Consider the following 23,900-nt stretch of genomic DNA (forward strand, 5'->3'; position numbering starts at 1 on the left):
ACAAATAGGTGCCATATCCATGTATGATTTCCATACACCGCGAAAATGCGTAATTAAAAAGCGTTCCCTAGTATATGACAGCAAAGAATTATTTGCGGTAACTTCTCTCAAAAGTTCCCGGTTGGAAGCGCTGACATGGTAAGCGTTAAATTTTGAAAAACGAGGCAGTTTACCGACGTCAGTGTAGCACCGGTGCCGCGCAAAGTTACTGAGCAGTATTGCAAAAAAATGGTTTGGTATTGTAACCTGATCGGGTTATTTTGGGCTAGCGAGTTGGCAAATGGTGGAGGAAATAAGCCTCAACTCAATAACATTCAAAGCACTGTGGACTAGGAAGGTCGCGTCCGAGGGAAAGCCCTATTGACAACCCCAAAATGCTGAACTTGTGCGGAGGCACCACGTTGACGTAGCGCTGGAACAATGCATTATGCGTGATAAACGCGGTGAAAGTGATGAAGCGTATGTAGGCATAATTTAAGGCGGTAGGAAATCGCGCTTTGAGTTAATGCATGTGCAGCACAACGAATGAAATATTGCGTAGGGACAACAGAATGTGTTTACAGCGAAACGCAAAACGAGAACAAGGTAAAAGCGGGAGCCAACGTTTTGACAAGCGGACTTGTCGTTTTCAAGGTGACATATGTCATGTTCAAGGCGACCATTTGTTGCCTTGAAAAGGACAAGTGCACTTGTCGAAACATTGGCTCTCGCTTTTACCTTGTTCTCGTTTTGCTCACCAGTTTCTGTTTCACTTTATTTCTTTACTAAGTAGATACATGCTTACATAAGTATTCAGAAGGAGGTCCCAGAGCATGTGGCTGAAAGGGGACCTCCTGTAAGAAAATATATACATTTGTTCAAATTACAGCGTAAAACTAGTTATCGTAGTCACTAAGTGGAAGATAACGCAAAACAAATGTAGTACAAACGGCAAATAATATGAAGTCAACAACTAGTCGTAGCATTAAAACAGTAGTGGAGGCATTCGCAACAAAACAAACCAAAAATATTTATAAAGGCCAGATATGAAAAAGAAACTAGAAAAAAGAAAATCATCTGAAATTTTCATATACCGCCTTTCCTGTGTTTCCCTTTATACTGAAGCGTGACTCAAAGGGCGACTGAGCGAGCGGCCTACCCTGCAGTCGGTGCTCGTAAACGACAATACTCAGGAAACATATATGATCACTAGACAGTTCAAGTGTATTATGCAGGACAAACACGAAAAAAAAATCAAGAATATCATGGAGAGCTCAGGACAGACTGTTTACATGTTTTCGATACCACTCGCTCAAGCGTGGCACTAACAACTCCTTCAATTTTATATTTAGAAGTCCTAAATATATGCCGATGTACAGGAGTTAGATAGGGTAAGGAGCAGAGACGCCAAGTTAGTGAGATTGGAGGCCATGTGTCATTCGATTGCCGGGCTTCCGCGTGCGTTCATACGTAGTGACAGGTATCAAATAAAGTATTTGAAGAATTGAGACAAAAGATATGCGACAGTCTCAGTTTACATTGCCACACCCTAGTGCACACGCCCATCCCAATGGTTCGGATCGCCATATGCCGTTGCGATTCAGTGCTCGTAGACACCGGGACGACATGTCCTAATACTTTAATAGGGCAGAAATAAGCCAAGCATCATAACGATAGGCTGCAGGATGCCCCTCAGGGGGCATCCTGCAGGGAGCATCTTGCGTTGCTTCGGCAAAGGTATGAGAATATGCACTTGCGAGTGGGGTGTAACATGGCGGCGATACAATGAAATTCTGGCGGCCGACGCATGGTGGAGGAGGTGCCACGCAAGCAGGTACGGCACAGCTTGACGAGAGGGCAGAGTTGATGTTACAGTTTCTATGCGTCAGGTGCATTCTTGAATTGTGCGACACCATAAAGTTTTGTTGACACTTGTGTACCAACATAAAAAAACAAATTCAGGATGTGGTTTGGCCATGACTTACTACAGCGAAGCTGTATATGGCAAGGGTTCCATGCACTTTTGCTGTCCGTGAACAAAAATTATCATCATGAATGACTGATACCCCCGTAAGAATTCAAGCTCCCGTAAGCTAGCAAAAAATGTAATGGCTCGTAGCCCCGTAAGGCAGAGTACAAGCATTCCGCAAAGTGAAGCGAACAGTTCTTAAAGTCTTTCGAATCACGTATACAACATACAGAACAGCATGTCGAAAACTGTCATCATCAATGGCTCATACGCTTGTGAGCAATGGCCCATGCCCCCCAGAGCACTGCCTCATACCCCCGTAAGCAAGCAAAAAATGCAATGACTCATAGTTTCATAAGGTTCCTGGCTACTCACTTCGCGTGAATTAGCTACGCTGACACTATCCCTGTTGTCATTGTCGGTGATTTTATTTTGGATATGTCGGTACAGAAAAGGCAACGGTTTACGTGTTCCGTGTTGCAGACATATCCCTTGCGATGCCATACCAATCCGGCTCAATGGACCACTGAGTGGATTACGTGCACTGATTTGACATTATCAAAGAATGCGATTGCAGTTGCGAGTGAAATAATGACCACCTATGAAGACAATAAATGAATGTGCGTACCTTTCCTCGCGATCACCCACCCATGAAGGCACAAAATGAGTTCATACCTTTGTTCAAATTTATGTGTCACCTCCTTGTCGTCTGCTAAACAGCTTCGCTGGTGGACTGAACGATCTTCATAGAGTGGAATGGCTCACGGTTTTTTTCATCAACTGCCATTTTAATTTCATCATCATCATCATCATCATTAGCCTGACTAGGCTCACTGCAAGGCAAAGGCCTTTCCCCTACTTCTCCAACTACCTCGGTCATGTGCTAATTGTGGCCATGTTGTCCTTGCAATGTTCTTATCTCATCCATCCACCCAACATTCTGCCGCCCCCTGCTACACTTCCATCCTCTTGGAATCCAGTCCGTAACCCTTAATGACCACCGGTTATTTTCCCTCCTCATTACATGTCCTACCCATGCTCATTTCTTTTCTTGATTTCAGCTAAGGTGGCATTAACTCGCGTTCGTTCCTTCACCCAATCTTCTCTTTCCTTATCCCCCCCCCCCTTAAGGTTACACCCATCATTCTTTTTTCCATAGCTCGTTGCGTCGTGCTCAATTTAAGTAGAACCCTTTCCATAGGCCTTCTAGTTTCTGCCCCGTTGGTGAGTACTGGTAAGACGCAGCTGTTATACATTTTTCTATTCAGGGATAATGGTAACCTGCTGTTTATGATCTGAAAATGCCTACCAAACGCACCCCAGCACCTTCCTTTTGTGATTATTTCCGTCTCATGATCCGGATCCGCGGTCACTACCTGCCCTAAGTATAAATGTATTTCCTTATAACAGGCTCGCGAGCCTAAGCACAGGCTCACCCCCCACGAGAAGCTCACTTTCCTTATTCAAAGTTCCGCTGTTTTGTTCTTCACCATCACTACTACATGACAATTTGTTGCTCCTTAGCGTTCAAAATAAAACATTAAAATCTCATAATGCGCCTTCTCATCGACGTCATATTCTTGTTACTAAGCTTCATATTCATGACGGTAAAGTGTACATGTTAGCACTGTTGACAAACGAAGCGAAAATGGCGCTAGTGCCGACGGATGACTCACAGAACAATGAGAGATCGGCAATGTAAAAGCTTCATATTGGTATTCGAAATATTGCTACGGAACAGTATTTGCGATGACGAAGAGGCGAGCCGTGTGAAGACGACGACCACGATTAGAGGCTAGCGCGGACTGTTGCCTCTTGGCCAAGCATGGCATGGCATGAACTTTATTTTGGTGTCGAGAGAAACTAGGGCCTGAGGGCAAAAGCGCCCAGGCTAAGTCGGTGGCTCCGCCCACGGAGGCATCGGTAGGCCAAAGGCTTTCCCGATGTCGATAGCGCTCCGGACGGCCAAGAGTTGATCTTGGAGGACTTCGCTGGATATGCGCCGACTCCAGTCCTCCTCACTGTTGAGATCCGAAGCCCTTTGGTTGCGGCACAGCCAGAACATATGACCAAATAGACACGGATTGCGTCCACAACATTTACATTCCGCGGGGAAATCCTGGCCAATGTTGTTAAGCACAAATGTGTAGGAGAAGATTTAGTCTGAATCATTCTTAATGTGACTGCCTGAGCTCGGTTCAACTTCTGATGGGGAAAAGGAAAAAATCTCCTGCCGTCCCTATAGTGTGAGGAGATCTCGTGAAAAGTAGTAAGTGGGTCTTTGTAGGAGCCGCAGTCATCCTGGAGCAGTTCCTGATCTGATGCGTGGCATGTAAGATCTCGCACAGCAGAGTGAGCTTGCTTGTTAGGATTGCGGCCATTGGGGCTGACCGAGTGGCCCTGATGAGCCGGGAACCAGAGTAGGTGTGAGTTATCCAGTTGCTCACAATTTTGAGTATTAAGACTGTGTATAAGTAACTTGTGTGCTGCCATTGAGACGAAGCCGGCTGAGTAGCTCCTAATAGCTGTACTGGAATCAGATAAAATCATGGAGGTTCTCCTCATTGTAATTGCAAGTGCTATACTTGCTTCTTAGGCAGCATTAATTTAGCTCCTTCTTAGTGACGCCGTGCTTATTAATTTACCGTTCTCATCGACCACGGCCATAGCGTAGCGGTTGCCCGATCCATAACTAGTTGCATCGACAAAAGGAGCTGAGTTTTGTTGTTGATGCAGTTTACCCAGAATACATTTGGCCCTGGCGTCCCTTCTGCCCTTTTTGTGGACAGGATGAATACTTCTAGGTATGGGGTCCACAAGTAATTGTGTCTCGACCTCCTTGGGTGTTTAGAACTTAGAAACGTCCCCTCCTCGAGGCAGTATTCCGACTTCATCTAGAATTTTGCACCCTGGCTTAGTGTTGGAGAGTCTTGCAAATTGTGACATCGAATGTGCCTCAATGAGTTCATCTATAGTGTTATGAAGTCCTAACTTGTTGAGGAGTTCGCTGCTCATTCCGCGCGGGAGTCCCAGAGCCCTCTTCAGTCCTGAGCGCATAAGTGCGTTTAGCTTAGCCTTCTCTCCTTTACCCCAGTTCAGGTATGATGCAATGTACGTGAGATTACTGATGAAGAATGCTTGATATGATCTGATAATATTGTCCTCTTTGAGGCCTGTATTTTGACTTCAGACCCTGCCCAGGAGCCTTAAAATACTGTTGGCCTGCCCTGTGAGACGGTTCGGGGTCGTAGCATTACAGTTCCTTGTGTCAATGAGAAGAGCGAGAATTTTAATTGTGTCTACTGGGTACGACACGGGCTGTGTTGTCTGTCATTTTAATTGGCAAATTTCTAAAGACGCAGGGTTTCTCTTTCTAACACCCTGCCTCCCCTGTCTAAAGAGCAGCAGCGCAGATTTACTAGGTGACAGCGTGAGTCCGATGTGCTAAATGAAGGATCCTGTGGTGTCTACGGCTGCCATAGTGTCTGTTCTAGTGCTGCGGACCCCCTTGGGACCCACACTGTGATATCGTCAGCGTATATGACGTGCCCCAAGCTCGGGATTTTGGACAATTCCTCCGAGAGCCTGTGCATGGCAATGATAAGAGGAATGGGGACAATACTGAACCTTGTGGTGTACCGGTTTTGCCTAAATAGTATGGACCGCCTGTGACTGTCCCGAGTTTGATCCGACCTGTCCGATTAGCTAGAAAGGACCTCACGTAGTTGTAAAAATTGCTTCCCTGGTTCAAGGATGAGATTTCCTGTAGGATATGTTTATGTGCCACCGTATCAAATGCTTTGATAAGATCCAGACCCAGGATGCCCTTTATGTCCCTGCTAGGGTCGTCAATAATGTCGCGTTAGATCATTAGCATGGCGTCCTGTGTGGATAATGCCTTCCGGAAACCTATGAGATTGTGCCTGAAAAGCTCCTGGTTTTCTATGTGTTCGATTATCCAGTTATGAACAGCATGTTCGGCTACTTTGCCGATACACGATGTAAGTGATATGGGCCTGAGGTTCTTTGTTAGTGGTTTGCCGGGATTCAGTATAAACGTCACGTTTGCCTCCCTCCATTCCGGTGGAACTGTGCCGGATCTCCAGTGAATGTTAATTTTGACCGCGATTATGTCTGTGGCATCATCGTCCACGTTTCGCAAAAGTTTATTTGTGATGCCATTCGGACCCGGGGCAGATCTGCTATTTGAATGAAAGAGTACATGCCTTATCTCAGCTCCAGTGAAGTCACCATCCAAGCCGGTTGCGATATTCCGGAATAAGGCTCGCTTATTTCTTCTTAATTCTCATAATCATATTTAAGTGGCAGGTGCATGTGTGCGAGGTCATTTGCGACCACTCTTGGTATCCGCCCTGTAGTTACTTGCTTATTGACAAGTCTGTTTATGGCGAGGTTTGTAGTACCTCTGGGGAGCTTGTCATTAAGGAGGCTCTTCAATAGTTTCCATTTCCCTCCTCTGAGCAATTTGGCGTCTGTTTCTGAGCAGGGTTCGTCCCTTTGTTGACGTGAGAGTTGAGCAGCGTAGGTTTCGATATCACGATTAACTTGGGCGATCTTGGATTTTAAGTCGAAAGCGTTTTGAATGTCGTCCACGTAGACAGAGCAAAAGATGGCCGGTGGCAATGAAGCACGAAGCGTGTTCATCTTCACGATAAAGAGCGTGCAGCTGAGCACGCCTCCTTGGGGTACACCCGTTTCTTGCGTAAAAGGACGTGAAAGTACATTGCCGACTTTTACCCGGAAGGTACGATTGGACAGACAGCTTTCTATTAGGTTAAGCATATTACCATGGATGCCCATTTCCAACAAGTCTCTTAAGATTCCGTAACGCGACGTTGTATCATACGCCTTTTCCATATCGAGAAATATCGATAGAAAGAACTGTTTATGTATAAATGCATCCCGGATATTTGCTTCAACACGTACGAGATGATCGGTTGTGGAGCGCCCTTCTCGGAAGCCGCACTGATAAGGATCAAGCATTTTGCTCTGTTCAAGGAAATGAATGAGTCGCCGATTTATCATTTTTTCAAACACCTTACAAATGCAACTTGTGAGGGCTATCGGGCGGTAACTTGCCACTGAGGAAGGGTCTTTGCCTTGTTTCATAACAGGGACCACAATGGCTTCCTTCCATGCGGTTGGAAGGTACCCTGCATCCCAGATGGTGTTGAAAAGTGTGAGTAGTGCAACTTGCGTATCATTGTGCAAGCGTTTGAGCATTTCATACATGATTCTATCAGATCCTGGTGCGGAACTCTTGCATGCGCTCAAGGCAGCTCTCAATTCGGCAATACTAAAAGGACGGTTGTAAGGCTCATTCTCTCGACTTTTTCTTGTTAATGGCTTACGTTCTTCTATTTGTTTGTATTTGAGAAAGGATTGTGAATAATTTGCTGGACTTGACAAGCACTAAAAATACTCCCCAAGTTAGTCTGCCTGGTCTTGCAGTGTATCGCCCTATGTATTTACCAGAGGGAGTGAATGTGTTTGCCGCCCTCGAATCCTATTAACCCTGTTCCAGGCTTTGGCCTCATCTCTAAACGATTTAATACTCGATAAAAGCTTGTGCCAACTCTCTCTTCTGGCCTGTCGGCGGGTTCGCTTGCCTTGGGACTTTACTTTTTTTAAGTTGACAAGATTCTCAGCAGTGGGAGAAGCGCGTAGCAACCCCCACGCTTCGTTCTGATTCTTACGGGCGATCCTGCATTCGCTGTTCCACCACGGTACACGTCGTTTGAATGCAAAACCACTCACTTCGGATATGCATTTTCATGCGGCATCTATTATGAATGCTGTAAGATACTCCACAGCAGCATCAATTTCTAAAGAAGACATCTCAGCCCATGAGATGCTAGTGAGAGTTCGAAATTTCTCCCATTCGGCTCTGTCTATCTTCTACCTAGGACCTTGTGGAGGATATTCGTTTTCTTTAGATGTTCTTATCAGTATGGGGAAGTGGTCGCTCCCGTAAGGATTGTTCGTAACTTCCCCTTCAAGTTAGAGCAGTGTAGACGGGGAAACTATCCTAAGATCTATTGAAGAAAAGGTTCTGTTTGCTAGAGAGTAATATGTGGGTTCCTTCTTATTCAGCAAGCACGCACCAGAAGAAAAAAGGAACTGTTCAACAAGACGACCTCGCGCGTCTATACAAGAGTCGCCCCACAGGCAGCTGTGCGCATTGAAATCGCCAAGAACAACATAAAGTTCTGGCAATTCGTCCATAAATGACTGAAATTCATGTTTGTTTAATTTGTAGTGTGGGGGGTGCGTAAAGCGAGCATATGGTGACGAGTTTATTTAAAACAGCAGCTCGAACCGCCACTGCTTCAAGGGGCGTTTGTAGCTGTAAACGATGACAGGAAATGCTTTTATGAATAAGAATGGCAACACCGCCTGATGATACGACAGCATCATCGCGATCTTTGCGAAACTTGACATACGGTCGGAGAAAGTTTGTATGTTGTGGTTTTAGGTGTGTTTCCTGTAGACACAGCACTTTTGGATTGTGTTTTTGGATAAGCTCTTGCACATCATCAAGGTTCCTAGGAAGACCTCTGACGTTCCATTGAATTATTTGTGTATCCATATTGGAAGTCAATAGGCGCTGTGTGTATAGAAACAGAAGTAGTGATTATGGAAACTACAGAGACTAAATTACAGAGCCCTTTCGATGCCCTGTCACGGGAGTTTTGCCCCTTCTGGAGCGTTCGAGGGAGCCTCGCCACTCTTTAGGCGCTTGGTGCGCCTTGAGGATAGGTGTTGTGTCCATTGCCTCTTGTGAGCCGCCAGACACGTGCGCTTGCGAGCGAGAAGTTACCCGAGAAAGTCCCGCCTTGGGGGGACAAGACCCCTGCGCCCACCAGCCCGGAGGTCGATGGGGCTCCCTGAGGGATTTGGCTGCGCCGGCTGTCGCCAGCGCAGGAAGGGGCCGGGGAGGCCGGGGCAGCCTCGGCTGCGCCAACCTTAGGGGTCGATGATCCTTCATTCTGGGTTGACGGGGCAGCGCTAGCTGCAACCGCCACGGGGGCAGATGGCGTAGCTGCCGACTCACTGCTTGTGGGTCGGGCAGCCGCCGGAGGCCGTTGTGACGCTGCCCCCTGACGCGCCACTTCGGCAAAGCTTTTCTTTGGCAGGTATGCTACCCGCCTGCGTGCCTCCTTGAATGAGATATTTTTTTTCACTTTGATCGTTACGATTTCTTTTTCTTTCTTCCAGGATGAGCACGACCGTGAGTACGCGGCGTGCTCCCCATCAGAGTTTACACAGTGGAGAGCGTTCTCACAAGCTTCAGTGGTGTGTTCTTTGGCACTGCATTTAGCGCAAGTTTGGCAGCCTCGACAGCTCTGCGAGCTGTGGCCGAAGCGCTGGCATTTGCAACATCGGAATGGATTAGGCACGTAAGGCCTGACACTGAGCTTTATGTACCCGGCATTGATTGATTCGGTGAGCATCAAGATGAGAAGGTGTTTGGAACTGAAGGTGAGAATTAGGTGTTTGGTCGCAATTCCTTTAGCATCGCGCCTCATCTTTATTCTTTTCACATTAACAAGATTTTGGTCATTGAAGCCCTGTAGGAGCTCCGCCTCTGTCAGCTGAAGCAGGTCATCATCTGAGACAACGCCGCGTGTAGTGTTCATAGTGCGGTGCGGAGTCACTGTCACTTGAAAGTCACCAAAAAACACTAGATTGGGTAGCTTTTCGTATTGTTTCAGGTCACGGAGCTCCAAAAGGAGATCTCCACTTGCCATCCTTGATGCCTTGTAACCTAGACGAAGAGCCTAAGTTACAGACTTCGAAACTAGAAATGGGGAGATTGTGCGTACTTGTTTATCTGACTTTTCCGAATGAATGACGTGAAATCGTGGGAAGTTGGGTCTTTGTCGTCCAAAAAAGTAAAATACATTTTCGGTGCGCCCTCTTTTCTGAGGGCGAAATGGAAGGGCAGGGAAGGGACTAGCCATAAAATAATGTAATTTTCGGCAATAACGGCAACCACCCACCGTGGAGCCCTACAAGAGGACGTTACAGGGACTGTAAAAACAGGTCCTGCAAACGCCAGCTGTACGTTATCCCTATAACCAAATATGAGATAACCTAGGTTGGTTATTCACACAAGGTTAACCCTTGCTGCCTGAAAACATTGGAAGTAAACGGAAGCTAGGAGAAGACAGGAAAGATTAAAAGTAAGAGAAAGACGAAGACTGGAGGGAGAGAGAGACAGGAAAAGGCAACTACCAATTTCCCCCGGGTGGGTCAGTCCAGACGTGCCGTCTACGTGAAGCAGAGGACAAAGAGGTGTGTTGCCTCCGCCAGGGGGCCTTAAAGGTCCGAACACCCGGCATCGGCTCAACCTCCAGGATCCCCCTTTCCCCGGTCACGGCTAAGCCGCGCACGGCTACACGCGGGTGCGTCCAACCCTCGTGTGCTCGGGTACGTGGTGTCGCAACACACCAAACGCCTGCTGACGCAGACGCCCCTGCGGGGAATGTATCCTTTTAGCTCACGTATTTCTTCGGATACTTAAACGGTCGATATTATCAGGTAAATCAAAACGGTTTTTGACTACATTTGAAATATTCCAGCGCTTGCAGTACAATCAAATACTCGAAGAGAGACGAACAACAGGGCCGGAAAAATCGGAACTGCTGCTCTACCGCCCCAGGAGGTTCCGCAAACCGTCCAGAGACGTAGCGGAACTACACAAAAGGGGAATCAGATTAACCACGAGGAAAGGCACGGCGATACCCATGGTCCAGAAGATTAGAGTCCTGGGTCTCTGGATCGAAGCCAGGGGAACAAACACGGAAATTATAACACGCCTGGAAAAGAAAGTCATGGCGGCCATTCGGCTAATACAGAGAGTCTCCAACAACAGGAGGGGCATTAAGGAAAGAAACGTTGTCCGGCTCGTTCAGGCCTTCGCGATCAGCCACGTCGCGTACGTGGCGGCATTCGTCCACTGGAACAAGGCCGAGAAAGACAGGATCGACGCGCTCATTAGAAAAGCGTACAGAACAGCACTGGGTCTCCCCCAATACACAAGAAACGAAAGGTTACTACAACTCGGGGTGCATAACACGCTGGAGGAGATCGCAGAAGCACAGAGAATAGCGCAACTTGAAAGACTCTCCGGAACCAAGGCGGGCAGAGAAATCATGGAAAAGATCGGCATAAACTACCACGGAATGGACGGCCCCAAGATGCAGATTCACCCAGACGTCCGAGCCGCAATTAACGCGGAAAATATCCCGAAGAACATGCACCCCGTGCACAATGTCGAGAGAAGAAAATGCCGCACGAAAACGATTCTCAAAAATCACGGCGCGCGGGAGGGGGTGCTCTTCGTAGACGCCGCGCGGTACCCCCGAAACAGGGACGACAATGGTGGTGTCGGCGCTGACAAATGTAACTCCCTCTTCGCAATGGCGGTCGTATGCACGAAAGGAAAGACCGTGACTGCGGGCTCCGTAAGGACTAGATCGTCGGAGGCAGCGGAAGAAATGGCAATCGCATTGGCTATAATCAGCGGTCGGCAACAATACAGAACAATAATCAGCGACTCGAAGACGGCTATTAGGAATTTCACAAAGGGCTGGGTCTCCACCGAGGCGGCCAAAATCCTGAACCACAGAGCAGAAGACTTTAAGAACGGCACAATTACACCCAAATACCTCAAATGGATCCCGGCACATATGGGAGAAGTTACCATGAATGCCCCTCCCAACCTCAACGAGAAGGCCCACCGAGTCGCGCGAACACTAACCCACCGCGGCACGGACAGTGACGGCCCAACACCCCGCAACCCTTGGGGAAGAGGAAAGGACTGCGGCGGAGTCGATGGAGAAGACGGAGGAGGCGAGGACGTCGAAGAAGCGATAAAAGACGACAGGGACAGACTGGTGACGTACCACGACATACTGACACACTACACGAAACAAAGAGAAGCATACCCACAACCCCACAAACAACTCGACAGGTCTCAAGAAACAGATTGGAGAAGATTGCAAACCAGAACGTTCCGAAACCCAGTACACTTAAACAGAATAAATTCAACACAATATCCAGACGCAAGCTGCAAGCTCTGCAAACACGAACACGCAGACATGGCACACATCTTGTGGAAGTGCACACAGATCGGTTCAGTATACGTAGAGGACAAGATAGAACCGGACCTTCTCGAGGAGCGATGGCTAAGCGCTCTGACTAGCTCAGAACTACACGACCAATTATGGGCTATCCAGCGGGCCCGGGCAGCGGTGGAAAGGCTATGCCTCACCGCACACAATGCCCGGGTGGCCTGAGCCCGGGCTGGCAACCTCGCAGGTCCTTTTTCCATTAAAGTTTTTTCCGTCCGTCCGACAGGGCCGGTAACAGGTTACTCGTCGGCCCATGTCCCTTCCTGATCTTTTCTCTCCTGGAGTACTTTGTCCTAGAAGCACGGTAATTGTTAGGATTGCCTAGTTTCCAACGAGCAGAGCTTTCAGTTTTAAGCCAGTCAACCTTGCGTAAAATCAGAAGGTAAATGCATCTCCCTTATTAGCGATTAAATAAGACCTAAGCTCAGGAGCATTCAGAAGAAGAGCCACTAGTTCTTTTGCACACTTTATTTTTAACGCATATTCGTTGGAAAGGGTCACACATGAACTATACAGAAAAAAGAGAAAAATGGAAACTATGCCAAGGCATACAGGCATCCTCCTACAAATCACCAATAATAATTATCACTCAGAATACTTTCTCCTGTATTTGTTCACGTTCTCCATATTGACACATCTAATTACGTCCGCCTAACAAACGAGACTAATAAATAGTAGTGATCTCAGTCCTATGATACTATATGGGAAACCTGACAGCACCTGCAGAGGCTTTATTTTTGAGCCGGAGGCAGAAGCTCAAACTTTACCCAGAGCTGGTCGCCCTTTGCGTAGCCTTCGCATTCCAGATCTTCAATGTCACAGGAATGGTTTGTGTATCCTGCTACATTACTCCTTCCTGTAGGCCTGCCATAAAATTCGAGACTACTACCAGTCTGCGCCGGCAACTCCCGGTTGCCCTTCGACTGACCTATGAAAGTGAGCTTGACGATCTGATTGAATGGCCATTGCAGGAACTCATCGATGACTCCCTTGTGAAGCTGTATAAGCGCACGCACTGACACAGAGCTCTCAGTTTTCATAAGACACACCCCCGGAGAGATGTAATAGCCGCACAGGTATATCGCATCGCTAGAATAACTGGCCCAACCTACAGATATCGCCTTTTCTTTCAGTGATTTGAGTCCCTTAACATAAAACTCGTAGGTTGAAACATTTAGTGTATTGTGCCCGAGGAGGTGATCTTTACTCACAGCCGATTCTTTCTGACCGCGTTCAGTCTCACTGGTCTTTGATGCAGCAATGCGGACAGCGTTATTTTCGCACTTAATGCAGATCGACTCAGTTGCACGTTCCAACGCTTTCACAAAAATACCTTCAAAGGCCCGCACCGTTTGTGAAACTTTTTTTAGTAGGTTTTCATCGGTGTTAAAATATTGTATTAAGTCAACATTGGTCTGTTCCAGCTTCTCGAGACATTTCGTTGCCGTGTCTTCCGAAACTGTGACTTTTTCACCTAAATTGCTCATCATTTGTAAAACATCGTTAAGCTTTTTGCCTTGCGCGGCTAAGCCTTCTTTAATTTGGGTAACGTAGGCAATCGTGACTTCATTAGTCGCACGGGTTTGCTTTTCTGATGACTGTATCACCGTCTCTCTTAACGCATTTAGAATAGTTGAAACCTCATTCAACTTATCGTAATGGGCGTTGTTGTTCCGCGCAACTTGATCAAGCCCAGACCTCATTTCCTGAACCCGTTCTTCCAATATTGTCTCAAAAGCCGTGAACATTGCTTCCTGTATTGAGTCCACCGATGGCTTCTGATTTACGCGCTTGTTCTGCACAGAATGAGAGCTGCAGTTACTTCTGCGGTGCGCACACATATTACAGCGCAGGACGAACTCTGAGCACTTTGGACAGCGCGCAGAGTGGTAAGCACAGTCTTCGCAAAAGTGTGTTGGCATGTCTGACGCAGCCATCACCACCTCGCAGCCATTGTCTTCATTCCAACACTTTACCTGCAACACAGAAAATGTTATTTTGCAGCAGCACCTAATAACTCCGAAAATCAACGCAAATGTGTGGTTGCTCGCCTGGAAATACTTACGTTATTACGAGTTATATTATTGTTCAGAGTCAACTGCACGAAAGTTTCATAAATTCCTGTACATCGATCTGCAGTTGAGTAAAGAGTGGCACAAAAGTGATGGTCGTAGTTTCTCAGCGTTTACAATTCTCAACCACGCATATTGCTGACTGCTACAGCAGTCATGAGCTCAGAGTTGAACTTTATCCCAATTTACGATTTGACCAACATGAAGCAGACTGCAAGAGCAATATACATTTTGCCTCACTGATAAATCTAACCCAGAATAAAAAAGTCTATTTAAAGCGCACTATTATTATTGGACGTATTTCGCGTTTCAGTAGCAGATACGGTGGGCGAAAGCTAGGCTTTCATCTCTCTAAACAACCCAACAACTGTGGCAAAGCAAAAGTATAGGGAGAGTAACATACCTGAGTTACTTAAAAATCGCGCATAAATGTTTTTGTACGAATGTATCATTTTATCTTGAAACAGAAAAGTTGCCACCAAAGATGAAATAATACTTCGTTGTATCGCTTCCTTGTTCGCTATGCTTTTTCACAAATGTATCACTGAAGCGCTGTGTACGTAAGCGTTCTAACATGTTCTCATCTCGTCGATAACCATGTACGTACGCAATAGCCCATCTCCTTATATGGATAAGGTAATCTTAACAGCCTTAAGCTTTTTGTTCCTCAGACAATAACCATGCACTTGAACCTCTTCGACATTTTATAAACAAGGATTATGAGTGCATCATGTATGTATCAAGTAGGTTACTATGTATGCATTCAAAACGACCCGCACTCGCGTGCCGCACTTGTAACGTTCGTGGAGCCCAGTACGTCAAGAACCCAGTTATGGCTTCTTTTTTACAGCGTTCCGCGACATTTCGTGTCGAAATAAACACTTCATTATTTTTTCTTGAAATGGGTTAGCGCCGTCCATTGATAGCTTTAGCAAGTGCCACCTGATAAGCTTCCGCAATGAGGACCGGCATCGACAAATGCCCCTAAACCGTAACTTCCGGTTATCGAGCAGAAAAGTGCAGATTAGAAGGCTTCGACGTGGTGCGACTTCATTAAGGTTTGACTAGTGTTCTGCGCGCCAACGACAAAATTAACAGCAGCTCTAGTACAACAGCGCACACCTGGGTGGTCCACATGCGACGCACCATGTGGCGTAGAGCTGTCTACTGTACAAAGTTTCATTTACAATCTCACTGTCATCTGACACTGGTATATCAACATTGGCATCAACATTGTGACTGCAATGTTCGTCAAGTATAATAAATACGCCCTTTTTTGAAATTGCGCGCGGCACAAGCGGTGAGGCAGTACTCAGAAAAACGCGTGCTCGTGTTTACGTGAACATGAGCGTCACACTTCAAACGCAAATGCTGCTCCGAGGAATCATGCACAAAGGACACGCTAGGCAAAAGAAGCTGGTAATTCCTTATAACCGACCGTGTGCAACAGACAACGTTAACGAAACTGTACAGAGTAGAAAAAGTGATTAAAAAGCACACTACAAGATACCATTAAAAGACCTACGGTGCTCGGTCATCAGAGGTCTGGCGACATAGCGCCGTAGGTGTTAAAATTGTACCTTGCACCGTGTTTTGTAAACATTTTTTTTCTTGTAATCAATTAGATAAGATTAGCTGGGGCACACAATATATGGCTGACTAAGCTATGAAGTTTCTTTGTCACTATAATTCGAATATGAAATATGCTTTAATACAAGCTCTGCTACAACATTAAGAAGAAACATGAAGTCCGTTCTCATACTCTGTACTCTGCAGGTAATAAGTTGTGAATTACCAAAACGGTGTTTTAGATGGCAGTTCTGTACAAAAGTCGCAGTTCCGCCTGAAAGGCGAGACATCAGTTGCAATAGCAAATTATTGCACAGGTATACGAAGTAACGATAGTAGTTTCATCGGCCGTATAAACTTACAAACATTCGCTTTCTGACTAAATTAACAAGCATGGTGTCCCGCGCGCACAGACAAACATGAACACTTCTTACTCTATGACTGCGGACATTCGCTGTCAAAATGTTGCCGTGAGGAACAGCGGCAGCGACGGCAGCAGCGAGCGAATTAACCTTCGCGGTTCAACCTCTCGCTTCAACGCGAAGCGGCGAGGACAGAGCGCCTACGAAGCTATCAGCCCTCGGCACACCTAGACTCTGTCCCCCCCCCATCGCAGATTGCTTTCAAGATAGGGCCCGTGCGGCTGCGCTCAGCCGTGCCATACGCAGCGGCTGACAGAGTAGAACGCCTACCTACCCTACCCTCCCCTTCCGGGGCTTTGCGTGCGATGGAAGACGGCGCGCTTCGGGCACATTCACACCGGCGACTTGAGGAGGTCGCGCGACCAAGTCGCAAATGGTCGCAAACGGTCGCCTTTCTCGAAAAGCGACCATTTTGGGCGAGTCGCTCTCTGCGCGATTTTTCAGTCGCGCGACCGTGGTCGCAAAACTGATAAACCAATCAGCGGCGCACCGGAAGTGATCTTTCGTGTGTCTACATCCGGCATCCTCCGGCGTCACATTCAAATTCCGCGTAGATTCCGAGAGTTCTCGCTGAGAACGATAATCTCCGGGATTGCGACTTGCGGGTCGCGCTCAGCCTGGCTTGCCGGTGTGAACATTAGTCGCCTTCGGTCGCTTTTTGATTGCGAGTCGCAAATGGTCGCGCGACCTCCTCAAGTCGCCGGTGTGAATGTGCCCTTCCTCCGCACTTTCTCCTCTTTAGCGCGAGATCGAGCCGCCGACTTCGGCTTACCTTCGCACGCTTTCACTCGCACACATAGCATACGACGCACGGCCACAATGTGACCGTACTTGGATTTTATACGAAACGACACGCCGACGTCGTTGGCGGCGGTTGTGCTCTTGAGTGTCGATATAATTGCTATCGCAATTGAAATATTTTACAGCGTATAAAACTTTGCTTCGGGTGACGAGCGAAGTCCTGGCAGTCAGCGCGCGGCGAGCCTTTCCTCCTTTCTGGCTTGTGCGCGCAGGCATATAATGGAATGCATTGCCATCATGCAGTGTTAACAATTCGGAGCTGCTTTAGCCAGTTATTGGAAATATTTACGGCATGTGAAGTAATTCAAACGAGTCAGAGAACAACAGCGCCGTGTTGTCGTTTTTTACCATCCTCTTGCCCGTGTCTTGCGTTGCGCTGTTACGAACCTTACAATGAATTCTAACCAGCACCGTGTTGTCGTTTTTTACCATCCTTTCATATGCGTCTTGTGTTGCGCTGTTACAAATCTTACAATGAATTGTAACAGCACGGTGTTGTCGTTTTTTACCATCCTTTTGTATGTGTCTTGTGTTGCGCTGTTGCGAACCTCACAATGAATTCTAAACGGCGCCGTGTTGTCGTTTTTACTTTCCTTTTGTCCGTGTCTTGTGTTGCGCTGTTACGAACCTTACAATGAATTCTAACAGCGCCATGTTGTCTTTTTTCATCCTTTTGTTTGTCTTGTATTGCGCTCTTACGAACCTTACAATGAATTCTAACAGCGCAGTTTTGTAGTTTTTTTACCATCTCTTTGTCCGTGTCTTGTGTTGCGCTATTACGAACTTTACAATGTCCTACTGTGGCGCAGAAGGTACAGCACTCCGAAATGTTATTTGAAAAGTGTAGTACTTTTCTCTGACAAGCCTGTCGCCATTCTTCTCGAAACAAGCATCATGCATTACCTTCATGCTCGCCACATCACTGCGTGGAGTTTGCTCTTGTGCCAAGCTTGTGAACCGTGCACTGTAATCATAGATATTGCTAAAAAATTAAGTTGTGACCTTTCTGGTGGATCAACATATATACTCCATGAGATCAGTCCCTCCATAGAAATGAAGTAAAGAAAATTGTACGCATCGCCATTACTTGTAAAGAAGTTCACTAACCATCTCACAAGAGCTTCACTTCACATCAATTTCACATGTGCGCTGGACCTGAATATTGGATCTGTCATCGTGCTGTACGGCTGAGGCGCATGTCGACAATGTCAAGTACATCATGTCTTTTGATTAACACCTTTTAATGCTGAGTAAAAGTTCCGCTTTCTCTGCAATGCGCCACACGGTGGCATAGGGAGGCCTTAGTCACTGAACTGTGAAGGGCGTCACTTAAAAATATAACCCAACGTTGGTTCTACCGGGATTACATTAGCTGCACTCCCAGTTTGCTTTCTGCCTCGTTTCAATAAACTACGACAGCCATTTCAGGATAATACAGAGACACGAATTTTTTTTTCCCCCGCACTTTGTTTTCTTACCTTCCGCCTCAGCAGGTTTTCCAAAGGAAAGTCTCCCCACTGAACGTTGTCTTCAAGAAACGCGTCCCCGTCGAGTGGACAGGCTCGTTGATCGGCGACCAGCGACTGCTCGTAGCAGGTGTCGCACAGCACGTGTCTGCACGGTAGAAAGACGGTCACCCTGGGCAGCAGACCACACGCACTGCATACTCTTTGTGCCGGTATGGAATCGACGAAATGCAAAGGTCTCCAGTCCACTTCCTTGGAAAAACCGAACAGAGTATAGCGCTGGATTTCAAGAGCCATCAGGCACGGCACATTCGTCGAATGGCTAACGCTTTACCAATTGTTCTGCAAAGAGAAAAAAAATGCCGTCGGTGCTGTATCCTTGCGACTGTAAGGCTACAAGGCTGCAATAAGACTGCAAGGAGCATGCGCTAGCCGTGCGTCTATCGCTTTGAATGACAGTGAAATTAACTTGCTCTATGATAGAGGACAGTGTGTTGATTATGCTGCCTTTCTGAATGCTGTTATCACGTAGAATGGATGCTCTGTTGCCCATGCGCGGTGATCATGAGCTGATTCTCTAGGGTGAATATGTGCTGTTTTAGGAATAAAGCTCAGTTGTCAATCTGCGCTGTTCTTTGAGTCATTTTCTTGTTCTCGTCATTTAGTGTGCGCAAAACTGTCCACAGTGAAGTCGAAACAACTAGCTCGCCTTTCTGTCTTCTTGCGACTGTTGCCAAGGCTACTATCAACCCGATAACGACAAACCCGCTTCACAATCATTTTAGGCGCCGCTAGCTGGTCTTCCCAGGAAAAAGTTATAAGTAGCTGTGGCTGCGTCGACAATTTCGGCAGCAGCGTTGTCGCCTATTAAGGAATCCAGTAATGAGGCTTACTTATATCAGTCGCAAACGTTGGAACAAACCTGTCCAAAATACGTGCCATTTCTTGTGACCTTAAGGGGCAGATCAGAAAAAAAGTGCAGCTTGGTGGTAAGATTGGATTATGGGATTTTACTTGCCAAAGCCAAGGTGAATATACGTGGTAGCGAAGCTTCCATGGAAGCCCATACGTTCAAAACATGGCCATTGATAAGCGGTTCATGGGACTTAGCGCCATCTCTGTGAGGAGGGAAAACTTACGGGGAAAGAACAACCAATGTGACGCTATATCCGTTAAAAACAAAAGCGACGTCATTTTGTTCTCAAAGGCGCGAAATTTGTTTTCGTGGCCTGCGATTAGAGCTGTATATTCAAATGCCCCGCCATTCGACTTGGGCGTTTTGAGCTTTCAACGCGGAAAGCGATGCAAGGTCAGCCGTACGGGTGTCGAAATCTCACCCCTGAACACAACATACTTTCTTCGGAGGCCGACGAAATCTCTAGGTGTAGAGTGCTGGTTCTATCGTCGGACACCAAGCCAGTTGACCTGCGCAGTCGCACGAAAACAACTCAAGTAAGCAATTATCTGGCGGTCGTAACTCACTACTTCTGACTGAACAGGCTGAGAAACGATGAAGCTACCCGCGTCGCCGAATTCAGACAAACGTCGACAAGTAAAACAGCCCAACGTGTCAGGTGGGCGTATTCTAACAGGTGAATTTTACGAGCGCGCCTTTCTGCACACTTAAAATTAAAATTAAATTATGTGGTTTTACGTGCCAAAACCACTTTCTGATTATGAGGCACGCCGTAGTGGGGGACTCCGGAAATTTCGACCACCTGGGGTTCTTTAACGTGCACCTAAATCTAAGTACACGGGTGTTTTCGCATTTCGCCCCCATCGAAATGCGGCCACCGTGGCCGGGATTCGATCCCGCGACCTCGTGCTCAGCAGCCTAACACCATAGCCACTGTTTCTGCACACTTCAAGAGCTGCACTGCTTTGCAAGCGATAGCGGCCTCAACGCACCTCGTAATGGACGCTGTAAAAACGAATTTATTGATAATGATAAAATAAAATAGAGTTGTCTTTTCTTTACATGTCACGCATATATAAAATTGATTAGGAATTTTATTTGCGTCGAATGAATCTAACTGTGTGTCACTTTAATTAAAAAACGCTTTTTTTTTCTTTCCTAATGTTTGTTCCCTCTAAATATAGTCGCGCTTCAATCGCTGCTCTCATAGCCACCCTTGCTGATGTCGGTGGCAATTTGTTCTGAACCGCTCTTCGCCCGAAGGTTGGCGGCTTATTTGGATTGACCTTGCCAAAACCACGACATCATTATGAGGCACGCCGTAGTTGGGGACTCCGTATTTGTTTTCCCCGCCAGGGGATTTTTGACATGCCCCAATGAACGGGGCCACGGGCACTTCGCCCCTATCGAAATGCGGCCACCGCGACCAGGATTTGATCCCGCAACCTCATGCTTATTAGCGCAACACCGTATAGCCGCTAAGCCACCACGGCGAGTTGCGACTAGGTGTTAAAGGCCCAAGACAAAAACTGCGAAACGAATGCAGAACTCTGCCGGTAAAAGCTGTTCCAATAGTGTCATTGAAAAGTTTGTGAAATAATGTATCAGTTTCCTTAAGGTGTGATTGGCGACTGAAAAGATCTCAATTCAAACCCCTCCTCCGCTCCGCGCAGGGTGGCGACATTCCTTGAAAAGTCGATGCCGACAACACGGCTGAAGTAACTGAAACCAGTTACTTCAGCATGCTCCGCCATTTTCGATCCCATCGCAGGTGGCCACGTTACACGTGCGCGGTTAGCAGCCGTCGTACGCCTTGTCCTCTTTGCTGTGACTACGCCACCATTATTCGTTGCTGCGTTCCGCAGTTCTCTATACTGTCGAGAAACGGCTGACAAATGTTTCCATTTCTTTGAGATACACAAAAAAATGCTCCTATGGATGGTGATTGTAATAAGCGGAGCAACAGGCTGCCACGAGCTACTCGCATGTGTGCACCGTGAGTGTTGCATGTTCTCATTTAATTTAACTCATTTGCAATCTCAAAATAAAGTTCAGAGCAAGCAGCGTATGTACAGGGAAAAGCACATGTTGTCAGTGAGCTTACTGACAGTGCAACCTCGCAGTATGAAACCCAAATTTCCGCGAACCCGTTTGTGCGGCCAAACGAACCCTGCTTCCCTTCGAAATGCACTTTATTCCTTCAAATTATCAGACCAACACGCCCTATGCTTCCTTTTCAGCAAGCGTTTGGTCTTGTCTTCGGATAAATATCACAATTTCAACATAATACTCTAGCTCACTGCCCCGCCCTACAGCATTCTAATTTCGCCGGCATGTTGTCAAGGGTATGTTCTATATTCATTGGCGGTTTCTTTGTGTCTTACAAACCTATCACGAACATCCCGCGACGCTCGTACAGAGCCCCGAAGTGTGTCCGGGAAAGCTTGAAATTGCCGAAACTAACCTAACTTTCCCCAACGCAGCTGATTGACTCCCACGCTCGTAAATTTACCACTAGAGTGCCTTTAATGATTCCACGTTGCCTACAATTCCCAGCTCGACGTTTGGTTTTTTTACATAGTTTAGAATTTCCGCTAGCGCGTTTGTGTGTACGCGTTTGTTGTTATTTGACTTTCGTGTACTCACTCGTCTCTACTCGTGTAGACACCAGTAAGGACGTGGCATCAATTCAACGGCAAGTCATACCCGTACAAGCATTATAAGTACCAGGGTATATACATAAATAAAGGGAAGGCCTACTCAAGCAATGACCAAGAAATTGTGAAAACGAAGGGGAACCTGAATGAAGCAATAATGAACCATAAACACTTTGAGACTAAAATAAGTATGAGGTGGTGCATTGAATTTGAAAAAGAGTACTGGTACCATCGCTAATGTTCACAAATTTCATTTGGTGCTTAAAATCGGACATATGCTCGGGGTTGGAAGTCAACCAAAAGTAGACTGTTCGGTTGGCTTTTAGAGACCACGGTAAAGCCACAAATGAGGCATCGCCGGGTGAAATTGCTTTAGCCTCTTTTAAAGTCAGACAAGCGCAGACCAAAATTTGTTTTGGGGAAAGACTCGGGAACAAGGAACAAAATAAATCAGCAGCTAACGTACACAAATGCCTGCCCCTCAAAACCATGTACACCGAGCCGAGGAAGACGTCAAGAAAGTAGGGAAACAAGTATAAGGTTATTGGAGAAATTGTAAACAGACACCAGAGTCATCAAAAAGAAAGCGAGAGAAAGAGACAGTAATTGAATGCAAAGGGTGGTAAGAAATATGAGCACCAGAATTTATCGAAACGGCAAAAAGAAATCAGGAGGGAAAATACGTATAAAAGGTGCGTTCCTTGCTATTTGAGGCTCTAGCTGGTTGCCCAAGGACAAAAAACATACAGGAGCAAATGTTCACGACAGGAGGAGGCATGTGCGTGCTATAGCGAAAATTAGGAGCCAATTCAGGAAATGCTAATGGAAAGCGGAAGGGTTCACCCAGCGAGATTCGTAGGTAACGTACACCTTCCAAAAATGTCGGGATTTAAAGTAGATGGAATCATTAACCGGTGAGCATTCGAGAAAAGAAATTTTCGTTTACAGTGTTGGTGGAAAAAACGCAGGGGTTAGACTGGCAGGACTGGATCCGTTGCAGGCATAGGTAGAGGTAAAGGTAGACTTGGAACTTATAGGGAAGGGAACAAAAATTTAGGCTTAAAGCAGAGTATAGCACACCTGATTAGCTCAAGCAAGCAAGGTGAACATTTGTCACCGGCCCGTTCCAGTGGGGACGTCGATACATCATTATCATTGTCATGGTAGAGTATCTACTTGCTCTTTCTCTTTTCCACTCCGTGTAGGATGGGGACTTCACAGCGTCCGCCATTACGTCTCTAACGCCATACGAAGCGCACAGCCGGTGCGTGCGGGTACGGCGTTTTTCGCTACCAAACGTAGGAGTAGTGTTAATACGCGCGTCTGCTCTGACTCATACTGTCGAATTTCCCACTTTCATTTGGCTGTTGTACACTGAATTAAAAAGCTGCTTAAATAATTTTACCGCCTAGGATATAAGCCATTAACTGATCGTACAATTAGTGGACGAAAGGAGAGGTTTTTCATATGTAAGAAGGCAAATGATCAGTCTTTACTGATTAAAATATGTAGGCGCGAAATTGTGTTCACTGTAAATGTATCTTGCGGTTTTCTATGCGACATTGAGATGACATATTTCTTAAGGCATTTTAAGACGCTTTCTAATATAATTATGGTACGCTAGAAACGTCATTAATTTACGGCAATGTTTCTGGGTTTGCAGTGGCTAGAGTTACTTCTGCAGGAACCATTTGAGGACCTTTTAGTACGCCTATGTGTTAATTTAGCCACGGCAGCTGTATAAAAAGGCACAGCTTCTTGCTCACCGATCGAAGTGCGATGATGTAGATTGCCTTCTTTTTGTTTGTTCTTACTGTGATTTAGTACTATTCCAATATGTCCTCGAATACTGCTAATGTTAGACGCGGTTAGGCTCGTCCCACTGCTTA

General features: G+C 46.5%; 1 protein-coding gene across 1 annotated transcript; it reads right to left on the reverse strand.

Moving 5' to 3' along the window:
* Positions 1-12,561: 12,561 nt before the first annotated feature.
* Positions 12,562-18,901, reverse strand: LOC135899061 (TNF receptor-associated factor 6-like). Its single transcript, XM_065428310.2, has 2 exons — positions 18,451-18,901; positions 12,562-14,084 (listed from the first exon to the last, which is right to left on the reverse strand). Exons 1-2 carry the CDS (start codon positions 18,733-18,735, stop codon positions 12,840-12,842), a joined length of 1,530 nt encoding a protein of 509 aa, XP_065284382.1. The 5' UTR covers positions 18,736-18,901; the 3' UTR covers positions 12,562-12,839.
* Between the last annotated feature and the right edge of the window lie 4,999 nt (positions 18,902-23,900).

The sequence above is a fragment of the Dermacentor albipictus genome, chromosome 10 (assembly GCF_038994185.2).
Source record: "Dermacentor albipictus isolate Rhodes 1998 colony chromosome 10, USDA_Dalb.pri_finalv2, whole genome shotgun sequence".
Lineage (NCBI taxonomy): Eukaryota > Metazoa > Arthropoda > Arachnida > Ixodida > Ixodidae > Dermacentor > Dermacentor albipictus.